The sequence below is a fragment of the Dermochelys coriacea genome, chromosome 4 (assembly GCF_009764565.3).
Source record: "Dermochelys coriacea isolate rDerCor1 chromosome 4, rDerCor1.pri.v4, whole genome shotgun sequence".
NCBI classification, from domain to species: domain Eukaryota; kingdom Metazoa; phylum Chordata; order Testudines; family Dermochelyidae; genus Dermochelys; species Dermochelys coriacea.
The window spans coordinates 132,558,433-132,580,856 of NC_050071.1; the positions used below are offsets into that span (position 1 = coordinate 132,558,433).

Below are 22,424 nucleotides of genomic sequence, written 5' to 3' on the forward strand. Positions count from 1 at the left end.
ACTGACAGGGGCCAGGGAATGGATGGGGGCAGGGGGATTCCCTGGGGCTGCTCAGTGTCTGGCCTGGGGGCAGGGAATGGATGAGGGCAGGGGGTTTCCCTGGGGCTGCTCAGTGTCTGGCCTGGGGGCAGGGAATGGATAGGGGCAGGGGGATTCCCTGGGGCTGCTCAGTGTCTGGCCTGGGGGCAGGGAATGGATGGGGGCAGGGGGATTCCCTGGGGCTGCTCAGTGTCTGGCCTGGGGGCAGGGAATGGATGGGGGCAGGGGGATTCCCTGGGGCTGCTCAGTGTCTGGCCTGGGAGCAGGGAATGGATGGGGGCAGGGGGATTCCCTGGGGCTGCTCAGTGTCTGGCCTGGGGGCAGGGAATGGATGGGTGTAGGGGGATTCCCTGGGGCTGCTCAGTGACTGACAGGGGCCAGGGAATGGATGGGGGCAGGGGGATTCCCTGGGGCTTCTCAGTGACTGAGGGGGCCAGGGAATGGATGGGGGCAGGGGGATTCCCTGGGGCTGCTCAGTGTCTGGCCTGGGGGCAGGGAATGGATGGGGGCAGGGGGATTCCCTGGGGGTGCTCAGTGACTGACAGGGGCCAGGGAATGGATGGGGGAAGTGGGATTCCCTGGGGCTGGTCAGTGACTGACAGGGGCCAAGGAATGGATGGGGGCAGGGGGATTCCCTGGGGCTGCTCAGTGTCTGGCCTGGGGGCAGGGAATGGATGAGGGCAGGGGGATTCCCTGGGGCTGCTCAGTGTCTGGCCTGGGGGCAGGGAATGGATGGGGGTAGGGGGATTCCCTGGGGCTGCTCAGTGTCTGGCCTGGGGGCAGGGAATGGATGGGGGCAGGGGGATTCCCTGGGGCTGCTCAGTGCCTGGCCTGGGGGCAGGGAATGGATGGGGGCAGGGGGATTCCCTGGGGCTGCTCAGTGTCTGGCCTGGGGGCAGGGAATGGATGGGGGCAGGGGGATTCCCTGGGGCTGCTCAGTGCCTGGCCTGGGGGCAGGGAATGGATGGGGGCAGGGGGATTCCCTGGGGCTGCTCAGTGCCTGGCCTGGGGGCAGAGAATGGATGGGGGCAGGGGGATTCCCTGGGGCTGCTCTGTGACTGACAGGGGCCGGGGAATGGGGGCGGGGGGGGGAATTCCCTGGGGCTGGCCAGTGAGTAACTGCAAGGGGCTGAGAGCTATTGCTGGGGACACTGACGGGGACCAGGGTACTACAGACTGGATGGGGCTGGGGAGAGAATTCCCTGGCTTCCCGGCCACGAAGCAATCCCTGTTTATTGCAAGCACAGAAGCCAGTTGCAGTGGCCTCCCCCACGGGAGCACACTGAGCAGCGAAGGGCAAGAAGCCCCAGCCCAGCCGGCGGCCGGAGACCGAAGCGTTTGGTGCTTTGGAGAAGAGGCGCCCCCGGGTGGCCTTAGATGTTAATGCTGCTACTTGGAGCAGGTGGGTGGGCGAGTCTCGCATCCTCTCCGTTTCTGCAGCCAGCCCGGGATGTGTAGGCAGAGCAGGTGCATTTTTAAAAGTAGGGTCTGCTGAATCGGAGCCTAAGAGCTGTCCAGGACTGTGTGTGCCCCTGTGCTGCAGAAGGGAGGCACCCCCTGGACGCACACTCACTGATGGAGAAGGAGATGCTGCTGTTCCACCGGGCACACTCTCTTGGAAACCACACTGAAATAACTTCAAGCCAGGAGACTTAGGGAAGGAAAGGTGAGTGCACATGCACTGACTCCCTTCATTGCCCGCTGTGTTTCACCAGTCACTGGCATTGCATTTCCTCTGTGTCTCGTGTTCTGATATATGTCTATCCATCCATTCATTCACTGAACCATTTTTTCCCCCCAAATCCAATTGCATCAACTGGGATAACACATTTTACATTAACCTAAACACTTTATTTGGCGTGACATGAGGAGGAACAAGGAATTTATCATCTAGCAGTGTCAATACTGCCTGGTTATTTGTGGTTTTAATTATATAGCATCTAGAAGCTGGATTACTACTGTTATTTTTGAAAACTTGGAAGGTGAAATGGGGGTGGGGGAGAAAGGATGTTAGAAAAGGGCAAAGTAGATTTTTTTCTCCAGTCTAAAAGGTACCCTAGTTACCAAAAGCCAGCTACACATGGTTAGTTCCACTGTGTTTTATGTAGCAGAGGTATTAATTAGCAGCCAATTTACAGTTAGTACAAAGTTCAGTATGGAGAGAATACAGAATGTGATATACACATAGATGTGTGTGTGTGTGTGTGTGTGTGTGTGTGTAGTACATATGTACCCAAGCACACATATTGAAAATGCATATAGAAGTGCCTGTTTCTTATGCATTTATTTTAACTACACAGATGTGTTCACCCAGATAAAACATATGTGCACACTGTGCAACTACAGTCATCCAAGCAAAAATATAACATGGACACAGCAGTATAGTTAACAATAAATGTCTGAAATTTAGCCTCTTGCATTTGAAGGTGTACATTAGAATATGCATATTTCTACCTTAGGCTCTGGATTTGTAACCCATTTTATTGGCACAGACATATTTCAGTGAATGAGATGTCCTGGGAGCTGGTTCTGTCTGAACATATTAAGTATAAAATGCCCCATGCTTCATGGACATGAAAAGTGTGCTGCTGATAGAAGATTGTCAGTTTTTTTCCCCACAAAAGAAAAAATATGGATTATGTGGGAAGCAAGCAAGCGAACAAGAGCTGGGAGTTGTGCTAAGTACTGATAGCAAGGAAGGCACTGATAATGGGGAGAATGTAAGGGGGGGCGTTGTGGGAAACCAGCTCCCAGGAAGTTTCACGTGCTGAAATACATCTGTGTCAATAAAGTGGATTCTAAATCAAGAGCCAAAAGCAGGACTATGCATATGCTAATTTACACCTTCACGTTCCAGTTGCTAAATTTCAGAGCTTAACCTGCCCGGGGTATTGTATGAAGGATGTTTGAATGCCTGTGTGAACAGGGAATGTTTGGCTGTGTGTGTGAAGAGTCACACATGACCCCCTGCTAGACTAGAAGCTGAAGGCTGTGCTATCTATGGAAAAGTAATTTTCCCATGAGGTCTTGGATTTTGACGTACGAGTTCAGTTAACCTTCAGCTCCTCCTAGACTATTAAGAACTGAAGAGCATGAAACTGGAAAGAACATCCACTCTTATAGTTGCCATAAGAACTGAAAAATTGACTTAAATCTCAACGCTACGGTTATTTGAAGGTTCTTAATTCCTCAGAGAGACTCTTCCAGTAGCTATCAGTACATACACTGGCACAAGTTCCTTGTGACTTGCACTGACTGTCACTTGATTTGCAGGTGAGCTTTAAAGCATTGGCTTGAAATGAAAAAAGCCATAAATGGATGGAGTCTTGGCTATCCAAGGGACTGTCTTGCTTGCCTGGCATGTGATACTGTGACAGCAGTAATCGCATGAGGCAGTCAAGCTAACAGCCTCCTAGATTGATAGAGAGAGTGCTTGGGACAGGGCATTCTTAGTGTAGGAGCCTAGGTTTTCAAGAGTAATTAGTGATTGTGGGTGCAAAATTTGAGACATCTTAAAAGAGGCTCATTTTCACAAAGTGCCCTTCATTTGCCCTTTTAAAAATCAAGCCCCTTTGAAGTGTCTCAAACTGGACACCTACAGTCAATAATCACTTTAGAAAATATGGCTCCAGGATCTGGAAGTTGCTTTCCTGTGTGGGTTTGCCAGAGCATCAAAAGACCTAGACTTTGGAGTGTTTGATGGGAGGTATCCTGGGGCGGGCGTCAGGAAGGAATTGACTTTGCTTTGTGGCTGGAGAGTTGTTCTGGCAGGTGGGTGAGGAAGCATTTCTGAGGCTAACCTTGATATTTTGCAGATGGGTTACTACCTTGGCTGGTGTTAGGAGGGCTTCATTTTGATTTAATGTATCACATTTTAGCATGTGTCTAGTGTGACATGCCAGGGTATAATCCAGACTAATGAGCAGCTGTGTCACCCCTGCCCTGCAACTTGGGTGCCTTACTATGCCTTGCTACAGTAGCTCCCAGCTGTGCCACTCACAAACAACCTCCAGTGTGCAAGTCACACCCTGAGTGTCTGTGTGTAACTGCAGCCTGCCAGCCACACCTAGTCACAGTCTGGCTCTCACCAGCCTCGGTTATACTTCAGGGTGATCCCAAAACACCCTCAGCACTGAACTTCCCTCCAGAAATGTCTGTCTTGTACTGCTCAGCCCTCTCTTAGACAATACAAAATATTGTAAATCAATTTATTCCTTAAACGGAATAATATGCCATCTTATTATCTCAAATAGTTATTCGGGCACTTCAGTATAAATAGACCAGATTAGAAAAAAACAGTAAAACAGGTTTGTTAACTACAAAAAGAGATTTTGAGTACAAATAATGAGGCATAAAAGTCAGAAATGGTTATAAGAAAAATAAAGATAAGATGTTTACTATTACCTAACTTAACAAACTATCAGATTCAAGCAAAGTTTCTCATCACATGATTTCAGCATCTTACTGAGCAAACCCTGTAAGTCAGGACCTGTACACCAGAGTCCAACGAATGCTTCCTTGGTCACTTCAGGTGCAGTGAATGTGATGGGAAGGAGGGGGGACTTTGGGTATTTGTCGCTCTTTTTTATAGTTTCAGCCCCCCTCTTGAAAAACATTTCCAGCTGGGCACTAGGACATAAAGTGTCTATGTGGAAGGATGTTCCCTGATGGCTTTTTCCTCACCTGATTGAGCTTTCTTTTTTTCCCTTCCTGCTTGATGACTCTCTTTACTGGTTATATGCAAATTAAGCAGAGCACACATTCCTTTATTTAGAAGAGACCTGTTTGCCAACCTCAGTTTGATCAGGGCTGTGGGGTTTGGAACATGTATTAATAACTTCATGCAGTGAAATCTTATTATGTCACATGGAATGTTGCCTCATTTATTTTATCAGGACAATATTGACCAGCAAATTATGAGTTTTCAAATGATACTTACAAGACACGCCTTGTACAAAAATTATTACAATAGTGTGGAGGGGGTGAACCCAGGGGTGTAGTCTGTCACACCTAGAGATTCTCCAATAGCTTGGGAGGTTGGGTTTGGCTAGTTGGGTTTATGGAACTGAATTCTAGCTGCTGTAACATATGTATGCTATTAGCTTGTGACTTCAGTGTCAGCTATGGATCAGCAGTACGTTTCTACTCTTCAAATTTGTGTGCACTAACACTTCAACATGGAAATGGAGCAATTCAACATTATCAAACTGAAAAAATTTGATGTCTCCAAAATCAAAATTTGTGGGAATTTCCATTCTGTGGTAAATTTCAAAATTTCAGTTTTTCATTCTGATTCAGAATAAAAATAAATGCCAAAATGTCAGAAATTTCCCCCAAATGGAAATTCCATTTTCCAACTCTCTAGCCATGAATATATATTACACCACCATTCTGATCACTACTGGGAGTCAAACTAGGGAACCTCTAGAGATAAGAGCATAAGCCTCTCTAGCTTGACCTCAAGGACCAAATTCCATGACTAGGAGCTGTAACAGACCCATATCATCAGAGGATCGGGCACAGAGGGGGCACATAGAACATACTGAACAATGCGTTACGTATGTATCCAGCCTAAGCAAAAAAATCTTCTCATCCACCTTGACAATGACCAAGATGATAATGAGAAAATATTTTACTTGCCCATCAAATCAGATTACTCACCCCAGGTGAGTGGGATTTAGCAAGGCTGCTTTAATTCTAGATTCCCATTGCTTCTTTTTCCAGTGCTCAGTGCTTTTTCCCTGTATCAAGCTTCACCTAATTTTGTTCTTTTCATTCACAGGAAGGCTTTTAATTTTCATGATGCCTTTCAGCCAGTGTGGCACATATATAATAGTATCATTGGGATTACAAGCTCCCCCCAGTGAATCAGTAACAATGACACAGCGAGGGCAGATTGCTCAGGAGGGTGTGTAGGACTTTTTAAGTGAATGAGACATAATTATAGTTTTCATCTTTTTTTCCATAGACCTGGAATTAATTTGCTTCAAAGCCTGTGTTTTTTTCTTCTCTGCTTCAGGTCTGAACACAGGGGGAAGATGCTGATGGACAAAAATACATCGTCGCTCTCCAACATCTCCTCCACTGCCCTGTCCTGGGTAAGAGGAGATGGCAACTGGACAGGGGCAGGAATGGGTCCCCGGGAGGTGGCTGTTGGACTGATACTAACCTTCATAGACTTGATCACTCTGTTTGGGAATACAGTGGTTTTTATCTGCCCTGTGGTGGAGAAGAGGCTGCGTACCGCAACTTACATGTTTATTATGTCCTTAGCCATGGCAGATCTCCTCGTTGCTTGTCTGGTCATGCCATTTAGGTAAGAACCGCTTGTAAGGTAAGACCTGCTAGTAAGACACTTGTTTGATGGCATTCAGTAGCGCTTAGCTCAGTGGCTACTATGTAGAAGGCAAGTCTAATAGTCTAGTAGATGGTGCATAGGAAACAGGACGCCTGGGCTCAAGTCCCAGCACTGCTACAAACTCACCATAGGTCAATCACTTCACCTCCCTGTATCTCAGTTTCTCTACCTGTAAAAGGGGAATAATGATGCATATACTCAGGGTATGTCTACACTGCAGCTAGAAGCCTGCTTCCCAGCCTGAGTAGATAGACCTATGCTAACTCTGCTTGAGGTAGTGCACTAAAACCAACAGTGTAGCTGTGGGTAGCACTAGCAGCAACTTGAGCCAGCTGCCTGAATATATACCCACAGGGTCCAGACAGGTTTGCTCTCAGCTAGCTTGTAGTGTAGATGTGCTCTCCCTCCCTCAGAGACTAGTCTGGCATTCCTTGTGAGCCTACGAAAACCACTGGAGGCAATGGGAGTTTTGTGGGCTCAAGGAATACAAGATCAGGCCCTCGGTTAGTTCCAGTCTTCAATTTAATAATTATGTTTCCATTAAGATAATATCTTGGATCAGATTGTTCTCTCATTTACACTTATGGAAACCAGGGGCAACTCCACTGAAGTCAATGGAGTTAAACCAGAATAAAACCAGAATGAGAAAAAATCTGAGCTCATATATTCAGAAAAATGTCCTACCTGTGTAGCACATAACACTTGTATTATTAACCTGACATATTTTTAAAGATTAGATTATTCATCCTATTTTTATCCTAGTAATACCCTCTTTAATATTTCTTCTAGCCCAGTCCAAACACGAGTGGAGGAGGGGAGTGGTGTTCTTGCAAAATAAATGTTTTACCTACATAAACAGGACAGAACAATTGCTATCATTTTCAGCTGTCTGGATCTGCTTGTGTTTTATAAATTGAAGCCTAAAAAATTTGTTTTGTTTAAAGCTGTCTGCATTGAGAAGGAAAAAATGACCAGGATGGTTTTCCTTTATTATTGTACTCTGACTGCACTTTCACTGGTGAAAACAAATTCACGGCTCTAATGATTGACATGAGGCTAAAAAGACTAAGGAGGGATTAGACCAATCGCTTTAGACCCTTTAGGCCAGATTCACCACTATGCTCTGACTGCATTGCTCTCGTCTGGTGATGCAAAATGGCCATAAACCCAGTTTAACCAGCTGGTTAAACAGAGTTGCATCTGCTTTCAGACATCAGCAATGCAAAGCATCCAAAGTCTACAAATGAATTTGGCCCTTTTATTTAAATTTAAACCCTGATGTGTAAGAATTAAGACAAAAATGTTAAAATAACGTGGGGAATGGATTTCCCAGCAAGGAGAGAGTTAACAGTTTGAGCGGAAACCTATTAAATAGTCTCAGAGGAAAACAAAAATGGTGTTAGAAGAGAGTTAAAGTTATCCTTTCCAACCACTTTAATAGACTGTCATAGTTTCAAACTCAGGAAAATCTCAGTTCAGTTCCCAACTAGAGCTGCTTGAAATATTTTCTATATACTGTTTAATCATAGCTGAGATGTTTAACAGAGATGCATCAGTTGGTACAAAACTTTCATCAGGAAGATTTTTGGGCACGGGTGAAGAGTGAGTGTGATTCTATACCTGGGAAGGTTTCAGAGTAGCAGCCGTGTTAGTTTGTATTCGCAAAAAGAAAAGGAGTACTTGTGGCACCTTAGAGACTAACAAATTTATTTGAGCATAAGCTTTCATGAGCTACAGCTCACTTCATCGGATGCATTTGGTGGGAAAAAAAAGCAAAAAAAAAAAAAGAAATTTTTTTTTTCCACCAAATGCATCCGATGAAGTGAGCTGTAGCTCATGAAAGCTTATGCTCTAATAAATTTGTTAGTCTCTAAGGTGCCACAAGTACTCCTTTTCTTTATACCTGGGAAGTTAGCATACCTGAAATGGGAGATGGGAGACCAATGGTCAACTTCCTGCTCTAACTGTTGTAGCGTGCTCTAGGCTGAAAACCTGTGCTCTCAATCAGGCAGAAGAGAGACATGAACCCGTGGTTCCCGCATCCCAGGCAAATAACAGGATCCACAGGCTTCTGTTTTCATGCAAATGTTCAACAGTTTGGGTTTCCTTCCAAAGCAGAACATAATCAAATTTCAAACCCTTGAATATTGCCACAAAATGCAACGGTCATCCTCCGGTCAGCTGTTATTCCAGCCTCATCGTTGACGCCACCCTTCTATCTCCTCCCACTCTCACCTGTTGCTACACAAACTTACATTTTCTTTGTTGGGTGTATGAATTCCAACAGCTCCAGCTTTGGGTGCATGATGAAATAACCCACTCCCTTCCTTCAGGCCCATGGGAAGTCATTGGGAATGTTGGCAGTGACTTCACTGGGAGTAAGGTTAGAGACTCTGCATCATTTACATTGGGGACCTCATTATGTGCTGTGGCGGGGGTAGGGGGAGCGTGTCAGAGCCCATGTTTGGTATACAGGCTCTGTACTGAAAAGGGCCCCCCAGATTTGTCAGCAGGCAGTTCCTCGTAGGTGGAGGCTGGCCAGGTGCACATGGCTAGTACATGACTCAGGATCAAGCCAAAATGGAACAAGAACAGGAGGTGAGGGGAAAGTGGGATCATGATTTGCTGCCCGGCCTGAGAGGCAGGTTGGGTGGTGTCAGGCCGTAGCTGGCAGTTACATACTTGCTGCAGTGCGAGGAGGCTGCCAAGCTGGGCCTACACACCTGATGGCTCCCTCCACAGCAGGGACTGGCTGTGATGAGTGCTCTGCTGTTGCAAGCTCCTCCTAGCAGTGGGAACACAAGTTAACTGAGGAACCCCTATGGGCAGAGCTGAGCTGGTGCTTTCCTCAAGGTGACCATGACAAAAGGAGCCATGTTAACGCCAGCTGGCTGGAGCAGGGAAAGCAGTGTCACAAATAAAGGATAACTAATAACCGTAACCAACAGGGGTGTGCTTCCAGCAGTCTGTCTGCCAACCCCCATTTCCTCAGGCTTGTTGGTACCTCCATGTCCCTGTTGAAGCCTAGAGTGGAGAATCTGCTACCTCTGCCAGTTTAGTCTCCCTCTCTCAAGACTCCGCACTGGAAGTGGAGGGCACTGCCTCCCCCTATCTTCTGCTTGTGCTGAGGGCCTTTCTCCAGCAAGTCTTCCTGCCAGTTTGCCGTAGGGACAAGTCACCAGGGCTGGAAGTGGAACCTGGGTCTCCCATGGTGGCGGGTTAACAAGCCCCACCTCCCCCCACAGATACCTGAGGCTCCTTGCTCCCACCCAACTGACATGTTCTTCCTCTTAATCTAGCCCTTCCTCTCCAGCGGATTTTCTTCCTCTCATTCTAGGCATGACCCTTAAACACACTGTGGTTCTCTGGAGTTCCCACGTTCTTCCTGTGGCCACGGAGATCCCCTCCTGGACCTTCAGAGAACTAAGAGCTCTCCCTGCAAGAGCTTCCCACTTACCCAACTACCCACATGTCCCCTCTGCCATCCACCTACTGACACAGCCTTCCTGGTTAGGGTGAGAGGAAGTGCTAGAGCCAGCACTGCGGACTGGGGGAGCATTTCCCAAGCAAAATGCTCACCTCCCCGAACTGGGAGGGAGCATCCCTCAGCAGCAGTGGGAGAGGCTTTCTTCCCAGTAAAGGAGGAGTGGAGAATTTGATGCCACATTTCCTTGTGGGTCAGCAGCAGAGCTGAGGGGATGGGGTGATTCTTACCTCCAAGGAAATGGAGGTAACAAAAAAGGCTGAGGAAACTGGTGCTCAGCAAAGAGTAATCTGTCTATGCTTATGTCTTGTAGGGAAGAGGAGCAGAGCTTGTAGGCTGAGAAAACAACAAAGAAAAAACGGGAGGTGGGGGTTGTTGGTAGATGGCATTTCAAGAGGGGAAGTATTTCCATGACAACCAATGACTTAATTATACAGTTAGAGAGAAAATAACCCATTAAGGAGAGAGACACCATATTTATCAGAAAAACTATGAGGGGACCCACATGTAGCCTGCTAAGCAAGGGTGCCATTTTAAGCACCGCAGGGGTCCAGCAGTAAGATCTTTATGTCATGGGACCACAGAATTACTGCGAGCCTCGGGGAGCTGCAAGTACTCTGACATAGCACATCAAAGTGCTGCAGATAATAGGCATCACTGTTGTCAGTTAGCACAGAATCCAGCAGCTTTTGCCTCCAAAATCCCATTTCAGCTAATAGAAAAGGAGTACTTGTGGCACCTTAGAGACTAACAAATTTATTAGAGCATAAGCTTTCGTGAGCTACAGCTCACTTCATCGGATGCATTCGATGAAGTGAGCTGTAGCTCACGAAAGCTTATGCTCTAATAAATTTGTTAGTCTCTAACGTGCCACAAGTACTCCTTTTCTTTTTGCGAATACAGACTAACACGGCTGCTACTCTGAAACATTTCAGCTAATAGAGACTCTCCATTAGCTCTCCGCAGTAGAAGGGCTCTTGTACTATGCAAGCCAGCCACTAGAGGGAGAAGGAGTCAGCGCAACACTTCTACCTGGAAAAGGAGAAGATGAAAACAAACATCAGGCCGAAAAATGTGCTTCTGAGTGGAGGAGCTGATACATGACCGGAGGGTTCAAATCTGTTGTTTTAGCATTGAGCAATATTACCCCTGTATTGTTAGCTGATGCTTTACGGTGCTCAAATACCACGGTGAGTTGAGTCATAGATGGAGCTTGATGGACATTTTGATTAAAGGCAACGAGCACTCCAAGCATGGTAAAATAAAATGCTCCAGTTTATCATTCTAAATGTGGTGCAGTCTGGAGGGTTTCAGTTGTTTGCCACTGACCCTGATGGGTTCCCATTGAAAGTCTTAGTATTGTGCAAGGCTAAACAATTGAGCCTGGTCTTGTATCACCAGCCAAGCAGGGTGGGGTGATGACTCCCCCTTGCCCACATGGGCCGTCACCACAGCATGTTACCTCCTGGCAGTTAATTTCTACACCAAGTTCATAGAGCATATGTTCAATATAAATACATTATTCCTCAAATATTACCTGTACATTCATCTCACAATGATTGTGAAGCTTGACAGGTTGTGAGCTTTCTTGTAGATCCTCACATGCTACTCTTTATGGATAAATATCCTGTAAGACATGTGTTTTGTGTAGTGACTTTGTCAGGTCTGAGGTGAGAGTAGCTTGCAAAGAACAGGGGAACCTTTGCCAAAGAGTCTCTGTGTCACAGACTCCCAGATTGGGGAAGTTCTCAGTATGCACTTAGCTCAGGTACTATGGACATCACATATGGGGACTTAAAGGTTATAGAGACCCCCTATTAAGCTGCATGACATCTTTAGGGCAGAACCAAGACAGCCATAGACTAGCTAGCTGGCTAGCATATGCCACAAGTACAATAGGAGTGGATTTAGGTTCACAACTTCCCAGCACGGCTGTTTCAGCTTTTACGCTGAATTGCAGCAGATCAGATGTGCTGCACTGTTTTGTTCATTAACACATGCCAAAAAGAACAAGCCTATGTGATTCAATGGAAGGAACATTCAGTCCTTCCTTTGCCAGTTTTAGTGAAAGAAAAGTTATAGTTTAGTTATAGAGACAAAGGGACCCTCATACAATGCTTCACTTGATTTCAGATTAGTAATGCAGCAAGAAGGTAAAAAAAAGTATGGTTCTTATGTTGAAATTTCTCTGATTTTTTCAGGATCTATATTTTCCAAGCATTACAAAATAGTACTAAATATCTCCACTAAGAAGGTATCAGGTCAGCTGGCAGTGTGTTCTCAGATTGGCATCTATACTATGCCTCAAACTCTTTGGCCTTCCCACTGTGCTCTGCTAACTAAGACCCCCGTTGCTCCAAAGACTTACACAGGTGATTAATTGTACACACTCTGAGTAGTTGCATCAGCTTCAGTGGTTGACTAGAGCTGCTCGCAGTGCCTAGAGTTAAGTATGTGCATAAGTCTTTGCCGTATTGGGGCTTAAAAGACAGGTTCTGCCATCTAGTACCTTGTTTCACAAATTCTCCTACTGAAATCAATGAAGCTACTTGTGAAGTAAGGTACTACTCTGTGAGCAAAGTTGGCAATCAGCCCCTAATTCCTCTCTCCACATCCACTAGTGCCTACTAGGACTGACTAGAAAGTGGAATTTCTATTCTGTGGGAAATTCTGAGATTTCAACATTTGTTTTTGTTTCAAATCAGATTGAAAAGACCAAATTTCTCAGGGAATGAAAATTCCAAAATATTCCAATTTAAAATAATCAAAATGTTCTGTTTTAATAAGGTAAAATCTTTCATTCTGATAATGTGGAAACATTATAATAAATATAGATAAATATATAAAATGTACAAGTTAAACAAAATGAATTCAAATGATAGTAAAAATGAAGCATTTTATCTTAATGGAGCGAAACGTTTCAACATTATCAAAAGGATTCGTTTTGACTTTTTTCCCGATCAGAAATGTTGTCAAAATTGACATGTTCCAGTAAAACATTTCAATTTCAACAAAATTGCATTTTTAGGAGGGAAAATTGTTATGTTGAAAAATGTTCAACCAGCACTAGCATCTACCCGTCTGGATGCTTCTCCTCTTGTTAATCGGAACATTTCAGGGAATGTTAACAACATATGTGTAGTATAGAGACTGGATACTCTCAATCTCATATTATTCCTTCATTAATGGCACCTAAGATTTGGTGCTCAGTAGTGAATAGACAGGCTGTGCTCATGTCACTGAGGATATCATCATAACACCCTTTATTCTTTAGAAAAAAGTGAAATTAGAGAGAAACAATAATTGGGTCAGCTAATCCATCACCCTGCCAGTACAGGATTGTTCCTGAGACCCTGAGCTCTTTGTCCAGTTTAAGCATCTCAAGAGAGGGGGCTTTATAGCACTTCTCATAAGCTTGGGGTTTGTCACGGTGTCTTTAGCCAAAATGTCATCTCCCCAACTCTTGTGTGGTTTGTATGGCGCTTGTCTGCTGTCCTCCTTCCCAGACGTGGCTAGATCTCAGGGGTGATGTATAGGTGTACTTTGGCATGAAGCACACTTGATTTCTTTTAAAAACTCCGTCTTGCCACGTCACTTAATTTTAAGCCCATTGTATGAGCCTAAATGCACCTATTTTAAATCAGAATGGTTCTTCCTGTGTAAAAAGCTAGAGGAGATTATTGGTGTCTAGAGAATGTGCACATTATCCAGTCTGCTGAAAGGACAGCCGACTGGTTGGGGCACTCTGTTTGCCTGTGGGAGCTGCAGGTTCTAATCCCTACTCCGATACAAAGTAGAACATATCCAGCAGGAAAGACCTGAGGTTGAGAGCACACCCTCAGGAGTTGGGCCCCTGGGGCAAGGTAGGCAGGGGAAGGCCTAGTTCAAAAATCCTGCTTCAGGGCCACCAGGGAACTGGCTTGCACTAGGGTTCTGAGCAGGTCATTAGTGGTGGGGAGGCACCAGCACGCAAGCAGCTTTGCGAATACTGATTGGCAGCAGCTCAGAGAATCAGGAGCTAAGTGGCAGCTGACTAGTGATTTTGAGAATGTCACCAGAACAATGGATTCAGGCCCCCAATACCTTTGTGAATCCATCCCATCATCTGTAAAAAGGGGATAACAGCCCTTCCCTACCTCGCAGGGATGTTGTGAGGATAAATGTTATACCCTGTGAGATGCTCAAATACTACTGTAATGGGGCCATATAAGACAACACACAGAGCTCCTCCTAACTCCTCAGATAAATGTTTGTACAACATCCCCTATAACAAGGCTTTCGTACTGACTGGGGCCTCTAGCTTGTACCGTAGCACAGATGCTAATACATTGAGTGCCATTACCATTCTGAAGAGGCAGAACAATTGTAACCTGTAAAAGTAGTTTTAATTAATACTAATTAAATTAATTAAACCAAACCCAAGCATTTAAAAAGAGCATTCTATATAGATTGTATTCCTTTCCTCTTTCTAGCCAGCAGAGCTGAAAGAACTCCAATAGGGTTAGAGCAACTGCTGTGGTTTCAGTGGTAAGAGACTACGAAGCTATATAGTTGCAGGGAAGGAGACGGGAATTAATTCTCACAAAGGCAGTGAATTGTTCACTGTGTCACATAACATAAGTCCAATAGAAAGTTATTGCAGGAGAAGTCAAGGACTTATATAAAGCTGGTAAAAGTAGGAAGAAACAAATTGCAGCCAGGTAAATGCTATAGCAACGCAGACTATGCAGCCCGTTGTACTCCTGCCTCAAGCTTCCTGACTGGTTACTCATTTGTTACGGGTTTCAGAGTGGGAGCCGTGTTAGTCTGTATCAGCAAAAAGAACGAAGAATACTTGTGGCACCGTAGAGACTAACAAATTTATTTGAGCATAAGCTTTCGTGGGCTAAAACCCACTTCATCGGATGCATGCAGTGGAAAATACAGTAGGAAGATATATATATGTACTGTGATGGGTCAAGGCCAGATGGCTATAGAAAAGTAGTGGGAGATAGATATATTAGCTCCAGGCTAAACAAATCCCTGGTACCAGGATAATTGAAATGGCAGCTGCTCCAGGTCAATTAAGACACCTGGGGCCAATTAAGAACTTTCCAGAAGGCAGGGAGAAGGCTAGGTTGATTGGGACACCTGAAGCCAATCAGGGGCTGGCTGAAACTAGTTAAAAGCCTCCCAGTTAGTCAGGTGGGTGTGCATGTCAGGAGCTGTGGGAAGAAGTTGCGTGGTTGGAGAGGCTGAGTAGTACACACCATATCAGGCACAAGGAAGGAGGCCCTGAGGTAAGGGTGAAGCGGACTTGAGGAAGTGAGGGCTGCTGTGGGGGAAGTAGCCCATGTCATGTTTCTAAAAGGTCAGCTACCATAGCTAATACTATTAGGGTCCCTGGGCTGGAGCCCAGAGTAGAGGGTGGGCCCAGGCTCCCCCCGCCCTTTGCCCCCTGATTAATCACTGAGACTGGGAGACAACAGAGACTGTGCAAGGAAGGATAACTTCTCACCTCCCTCGCTGGCTTATGATGAAAATGGCTCAGTAGACTGTGATCCTTGTCTCTAGAGAAAGAAGGGTTATGTGGAGGGTCACAGTGAGCCTCTGAGGCTAGCGAAATCCACCAGGAAACACGGGACCCACGGAGGCAAGGACAGAGCTTTGTCACAATACACACACACAACATGAAAAAATGGGTGTTGCCATACACAGTATAATGAGAGTGATCAGTTAAGGTGATCACTCTCCTTTATAGTGTGTATGGCAACACCCATTTTTTCATGTTCTCTCTCTCTCTCTCTCTCTATCTCTCTCTCTCTCTGTATGTGTATATCTTCCTACTGTATGTTTCTCTGCATGCATCTGATAAAGTGGGTTTTAGCCCACGGAAGCTTATGCTCAAATAAATGTTAGTTTCTAAGGTGCCACAAGTACTCCTCGTTCATTTGTTATGGTTTCTCTGACTTTGTTGGTAATATTTTGGTGCAGGTGAGTGATTTTCACTGGCTTACTTGCCTCAGTGAGGCATTTATAGGCTAAACAACATGAGAACTGGAGTTCTCATATGAATCCCATTATCCAGAAGCTAAAATGTATGAATCTGAAGTAGCAGACCAGATGGGAAGTACCAAAGCTGGTTGAACACTGGAGGAGGGAAGCTATTCCAAGCCCAGGAATTGAAATATCATGAGATGACTATGCAGTTCAATTTTATTAAATCACATATGACATTTGTCTTTGTCAAATACAAAAAGAAAAACAGTCTAAAACAGCACCATCCAGCTAATACATCAAAATGTCAATTAGAACCTAATATAAACTCTCTTCTTCAGCACAGTGCAAAAAGGGCAAATAATTGCCACCAAATTGATTACTGATGGTGGCTGAGAAAAAACTTAAGACTTTATCTTTTGGGATGGTGATAATTTTTTTTAAATACAAAATAGGCAAAATCCAGCATGCTGAAAAATTCTACAATGCAAAAGATGAGGTTGATCTTCCAGTGCTCCAATATGAGCTGTTGTGAAGATTAGCTCTCTTGTTTTGGTTCCGTAAGTGTCTTCTTGTGGCACGGAAAAAGCCTGTGACAAACATAACCATACATGAAAATAAAAATAAATTAGAGATGATCTGCACTAAAACTGCATCCATGCCAAGGGATTCCATTAAAACAGTGTTCCAGCTTGTAGCATAAGTGGGACCTTAACTATGTCCCATATCAGGCTAAAGTCTTGGGCATCAAACTTGGGGATTACTCCAATTTGCCTCCTAACAAAATTTCAATGCATCTCAATAGCAGTCACTATATTTTCACTAATCTTGCCAACAGGGTATGGCATAAACTTGGGTCTTGGGTAAATAGGCTTCTACATAGCAGAAAAATAATCACTCTTCAATTGTAACAATATACTGTGCTCTCTCTCTCTCTCTCTCTCTCACCATCCCACAGCATAATTTATGAGGTGACAGGGATGTGGCTTTTTGGGAAGCTGTTCTGTAAAGTGTGGATTTCTTTTGATGTCATGTTCTGCACGGCGTCCATTGTCACATTGTGCTTTATCAGTCTGGATAGATATTGCTCCGTGGTGACCCCCTATCATTATTCAATGAGGATGTCACGTCAAAGGCGAGTATACTTCTCAAAAGATTGTGGAGATGGAGGGAGATTTTAGGATCTGTCAGATGTTCCAGCATCAGTTCCAATTCCAGGGTTTAACAACTATCATAAAAGATCCCCGGAGGGCTAATTTGGACAGATTGCCATCTCTGCTTTTATACCTCAAATTCAAATGGGAGCTAAGAACTGCACCCATTAAAAAAGAATAATTTAAAATCAAGAATTGAGAGGAAGAATTATCCAGTGGGCTAGCAAGGGATTTGGAAAAGCCTGACTTCATTTCCTGCTCTGCCACAGACTTCCTGCGTGACCTTGGGCAAGTCACTTAGTCTCTGTGTTGCAGTTCCCCCATCTATAAAATGGAGATCATAGCATTGCCCTGCCTCACAGATGTGTGTTGTGATGCTAAATAGAGAGTGTGAGGCAGTAAAATTCTCTAGTAATGGAGATCATACACGTACCTAGACAGAGGTAATCAAGTCTCATATTCTAAAATAGTATCTATGTAATAAGATCCCAGGATTGTCACTCTGAAGCCTAAAATGTCTGTACAGTGTGAAGTGATGGAAACAGCTACAAGCATGGCTGAGAGCTCTTTTTGTTTAGAATAGCACCAGGTTCAGTCACACTGGGGGGTCACTGTCCATCGCTGTCCAATTTTTAAGTTCTCAGCCATTTTGATTTTATGAAGTACACCCAGTGGTACTTTATGAACTGGATTAGTTGGCCCAAATGCCACACCTGTGTGACAGGACAGGCTTTTGGCTACTAGTTTATTTATATTTAACTCCCCATAGTGCTAATTTTTGAGTCCCCCAAATCCTTCAGAGTTTTTACTCCGATGTGGAACACACCCTTACTATGGGCCATGACAGTTCCAGGTGAGCCATTTGCAGCCACCACCCAAAATCTGATCTATATTTGATAAGCAGCCCTTTGCACCATTTAAAGAACCCCATGGCTGACCTGGCCTGCATGCACTTCTATGAATGCCCCTTTTGAATTAGGAACATGTTGCAAAATTATTTGGCTAGTAATGAGTTTTAGGCAGAGCTACAGATTTGATACATACCTGAAGGCACAAGGGAGTCAGTGTGCCCACCTACATGTTACAGGAAGTAGTGATGCCCGGGAAAATGTAGGTAGTGGAACCCTCCAAAAAAAACAACATAAGAAGGGCCATAATGGACCATTGGGCTGACCCAGTAAGCCCAATGTCCGGTCTTCTGACAGTGGCCAGTGCCAGACATTTCAGAGGGAATGAACAGAACAGGGCAATTTAGAGTGATCCATCCCCCATCATGCAGTCCCTGTGTCTGGCAATCACAGGTTTAGGGACACCTGGAGCATGAAGTTCCCATCCCTGACATCTTGGAGGATAGGTCCATCAATGGCTATTAGGCATGAAATTATCTAAGTCTTCTTTGAACTCAGTTATACTTTTGGTCTTCACAACATCCCCTGACAATGAGTTCCACAGGTTAACTGTGCATTTTGTGAGGAAGTACTTCCTTATGTATGTTGTAGACCTACTATCTATAAATTTCATTGGGTGACCCCTGGTTCTGGTGTTATGTGAGAGTAAATAATACTACTTTATTCACTTTCTCCAATTCAGTCACAATTTTGTAGGCCTCTGTCATATCCCCCTTTTAATCATCTTTTCCAAATTAAACTGTCCAATCTTTTTAAATCTCTCCTCATATGGAAGCTGTTCCATTCCTCTAATCATTTTCATGGCCCTGCTCCGTACCTTTTGCAATTCTAACATGTCTTTTCTGAGATGGGATGGATGAGAACTGGATGCAGTATTCAAGGTGTGGGCAGGGCATGTCATGGATTTATCCTCACCATCCTAACCCAGGAGTTCCAGTGGTGAGGGCAGGTTTAAGCTCCTACCAGTGTTCCATAGGAAACCTACAGGAGAGGGCTGCTGAGTGCTGGGACACTTTAGGTAAGTGTGACTTTCCGCATGTCCTAGCCTTGCCCTCTGCAGCCAGCAATCTAGTTGCATCACTCTCTAGCAGGATAAGAACTCTAATAGCATGGCTGCATGTGTCCATTTTTAAAAAATCATAAATCTAGATGGGAAATTAGGGAGTTGCCCTGAGGGTCCTGCTAAACTGGGTGTCTAAGCGTTGCAAAGTTTGGGCACCATGTCTTAGAAGCGTAAAATGATGATCACCTCCTGACCCTACAACTGGTTGGAAAATTTCAAATGTGTCAATATTCTAACAGAAAAGAAAATATTCCCTGAAACGTTTCCCGCTATTTTTCCAACCAGTTCTACGGGTCCCTGACACACAGACTGGCCTAAATCTAAGCCTAATCCAAATAACCCAGACTTTGGAAATGTTCAAATTTGGACCCAAACAGTGCATCTCAGTCTATTCTGTACTTACCTCTTCAGAAGCATTGACTAATCTCCACAACACACCTGTGGAGTATCATTAGTGTCAGCTGTTTTCAAGAAAGATCTCAGAATAACTTGTACTCCCAAGTTTTTACCCTCCTGATCTTCTATTTGCAGGTGCATCATAATGACCTGTATGGTCTGGGTATACTCCTCCCTCATTTCCTTCCTACCAGTCATGCAAGGCTGGAATGAGATACCTGGTGTAGATTTTGATGCTGGCAAAGAGTGTATCTTTGTCACCAACTGGACTTTTGCCATCGTAGCTTCTGCCCTGGCATTTTTTGTCCCCTTCATGATTATGTGCAGCATGTATTTCTTCATCTACCGAGCATCGCGACTCAAGGCCACTCGCATCATGTCTCAGTCCCTTGAAATTCACTACCATCCCAACAGCAAGAGGCAGAATAACCTGCAGCTGGAAAACAAAGCCACTCGGACAATTAGCATCATCATCTCAGTCTTCATATTGTGCTGGTTACCATACTTTGTTCTGAATATATGGCTAGCTGCCAAAGGTACCAATTCCACCAGCGCAGTCCTGGTTGATGCCTTCAAGATCATAACTTGGTTAGGTTATTGCAATTCTACTATCAATCCCATGCTCTACGCCTTTCTGAATCGGGACTTCCAACGGGCTCTGAAGAAGCTGTTCACGTGCAGGCGCAGGTCTCAGGTGGGTATTGGAGAAGATATGGTTTCAATAGCGACCTTTTCCAAGACTGCTCAAGACCCAGAATACAGCATTAAAGCCCCAATGCCTACTGGAGCACTGAAGAGCAAGCACAAACAATAAAGTTCTGGGTTACTTGCAGGATGTGACAGATGCAGAGTGTATAGGGACTGGTGTGTATTTTTTGGGGGGGGGTGTCTATTAATTGAATTTTTTTGGGAAGAGATTGGATGCAAGATTACAAAGGCATTTTTATTTTGGCTGTAATCTGTGTGAAACGTGAGCAACAGGATGATGCCATATTGTCCTTTCATCTTCCTTTGTGCTGTGAACAAAATTAGTAGCACTTTCTGAAAGAACAGCAAAGGACCTTGATCTTGCAGCTGAGTTGTCATAACCAATTGACTAAAAAAAATTATGCTATATATAAATAGCAGAAAAGTTTCATGTGAATGATTCAGTCTTTACGTTGAAAAAGTAGCCATGAAAAATGAATTGTGCTCACTAAGCGTCTTTTAGCCTGGGTGTTATCTACAACTGAGTATATGTGTGCTCTCTCAGGGCAATTCAATACAGCCCTGGTCCTGCAAAGGCTCATGTTACAAGCTCAACATTACTTGCACATTTTCAATCGGACTACTTGTGAATAAAGTTCATCATGCACAGAGATGTTGGTAGGCTCTAGCCTATGAATGAAATTCACTCATGTGCAGAGAGCCAGCACAAGACCCAGCCACCAACGACCTCAGCGGTGTCTAGGGCTTGTGCTGGCTCTCTGCACCATGGTAGATCCCACCCCAATTTGCTTCAGAAATAAGTGTATAGTTGCAAAGCTTATAAACTTTCCAAACCAAGTCTGAGAGATTGAAAATAAGTGATTCATCAACAGCAAGTGCAGACAGATAGGAGAGGTGTTCATGTACATAAATTGTGTGTCCCAGACCTTTGGAAGGCTGCCCAACCAAATATGACTGTTGGCTGAAACAAATATGGAGACCTTTATCATTCTATAGAACTTATAGAGCCCCTGTTGTCCAAGATGTTATAAGTGATTTACAATGGTCTAAAAAAACTGCACAGGACACTGGATTGGCAGGTAAGAGATGCAAGAATCACTTATCCTACCACTACAATGCCACAGAAACCTCTGGCATGGAGTTCAGCAGCTGCTTAACAGTACAACATTAACAGCTGTAGAAGGAAGTGTGGGGGGGGATTCATCCAAGTTTTGAATGTGACCAGACATTGTATAACAAAACCTCCCTGCTGATGAGGTGAAGCATACTGGGGCTCAGGGGTGGCTGAGAGAAACTTTCCCTGTGCCCAGTCAGTCTGACAGTGAAGCTGGGAAAAATCTTTCAAGGAAGGCGGCACATGTGATCCCTCCTGTTTTGATTCTGCTATAGTCTGGCTCCAGAATACCCTGAATCTGATTGAATTTTTCTGCACAGCAGCCTCTTCAAGGCAATCTGGCAACCCGCCATTCAGAACATTTCCACTGCCTGGAAGCCACAAAGAAGGATCTTTTATGGTACGACTACACTGCAATTAAACACCCACAGCTGGCTTTGTCAGCTGACTCAGGCTCCCGGGGCTTGGACAACGGGGCTGTTTAACTGTGGGGTAGATGCTCAGGCTGGAGCCTAGGCTCTGAGACCCTCCCTGCTTGTGAGGTCCCAGAGCCTGGGCTCCAGCCCAAGCCCGAATGTCTATACCATAATTTTACAGTCCTGCAGCCCAAGCCCAACGAGACCGAGTCAGTTGGCGTGGGCCAGTTGCAAATGTTTAATTGCAGTGAAGACATATCCTTAGAGCCTTCTCTTACCATGACATAAAATTTCACTTCAGTCAGATGCTGCGGTCAATTGGATTCAGTGACAGACCTTTGACACTCCTCTGGTCTATAGTACACCAACCTGACTCACTCATAGGTCCTAACTAGAGGCGCATTTTGTGGAATAGGGAGGGGGTTAGAGAGACGGAAAAAGTCCTCATCAAGGACTAAGACTTCAAAAGATATCAGACAAATCTGTGAGTTACTGGAGTGCAGAACAAAAGCATTAACACAAAAAAAAATTATTAAAATTATTTCTCTCCCCCAACAAGAAAGCTAAAAACATTTTCTTCAAACTTCCCCAATACACTCATCTCTAGACTAACACCAGTCTTCAGAAATTTCAGGACAAAGGTTAATTCTCCTAAGAGAAAGTCTCAGCATCCGTCTCCTTCTCATGTGGCCCCTCCATCAACTGGCATTTTAGCACAGCTGAAAGTCCCACCTCAGTCTTATAAGTTAGTAAGAATCAAACTTGTCACAGTGCAAACAATAAAACTGAACTTGGCACAAAAGTAAAG

General features: G+C 44.6%; 1 protein-coding gene across 1 annotated transcript; it reads left to right on the plus strand.

The window, feature by feature from the left end:
- The first annotated feature begins 1,430 nt into the window (after nt 1-1,430).
- On the plus strand, nt 1,431-21,664 carry LOC119855100 (octopamine receptor-like). Its single transcript, XM_038400546.2, has 4 exons — nt 1,431-1,705; nt 6,059-6,355; nt 16,816-16,992; nt 19,514-21,664. Exons 2-4 carry the CDS (start codon nt 6,078-6,080, stop codon nt 20,190-20,192), a joined length of 1,134 nt encoding a protein of 377 aa, XP_038256474.2. The 5' UTR covers nt 1,431-1,705; nt 6,059-6,077; the 3' UTR covers nt 20,193-21,664.
- The last annotated feature ends 760 nt before the right edge of the window (nt 21,665-22,424 follow it).

Excerpts from the sequence above, each read along its gene's own strand:
- LOC119855100 (XM_038400546.2), top strand. The coding sequence starts at position 6,078 with ATGCTGATGGACAAAAATACATCGTCGCTCTCCAACATCTCCTCCACT. Across the intron at positions 6,356-16,815 it reads TGTCTGGTCATGCCATTTAG|CATAATTTATGAGGTGACAG; the intron begins GTAAGAACCGCT and ends ACCATCCCACAG. Across the intron at positions 16,993-19,513 it reads ATGAGGATGTCACGTCAAAG|GTGCATCATAATGACCTGTA; the intron begins GCGAGTATACTT and ends TTCTATTTGCAG.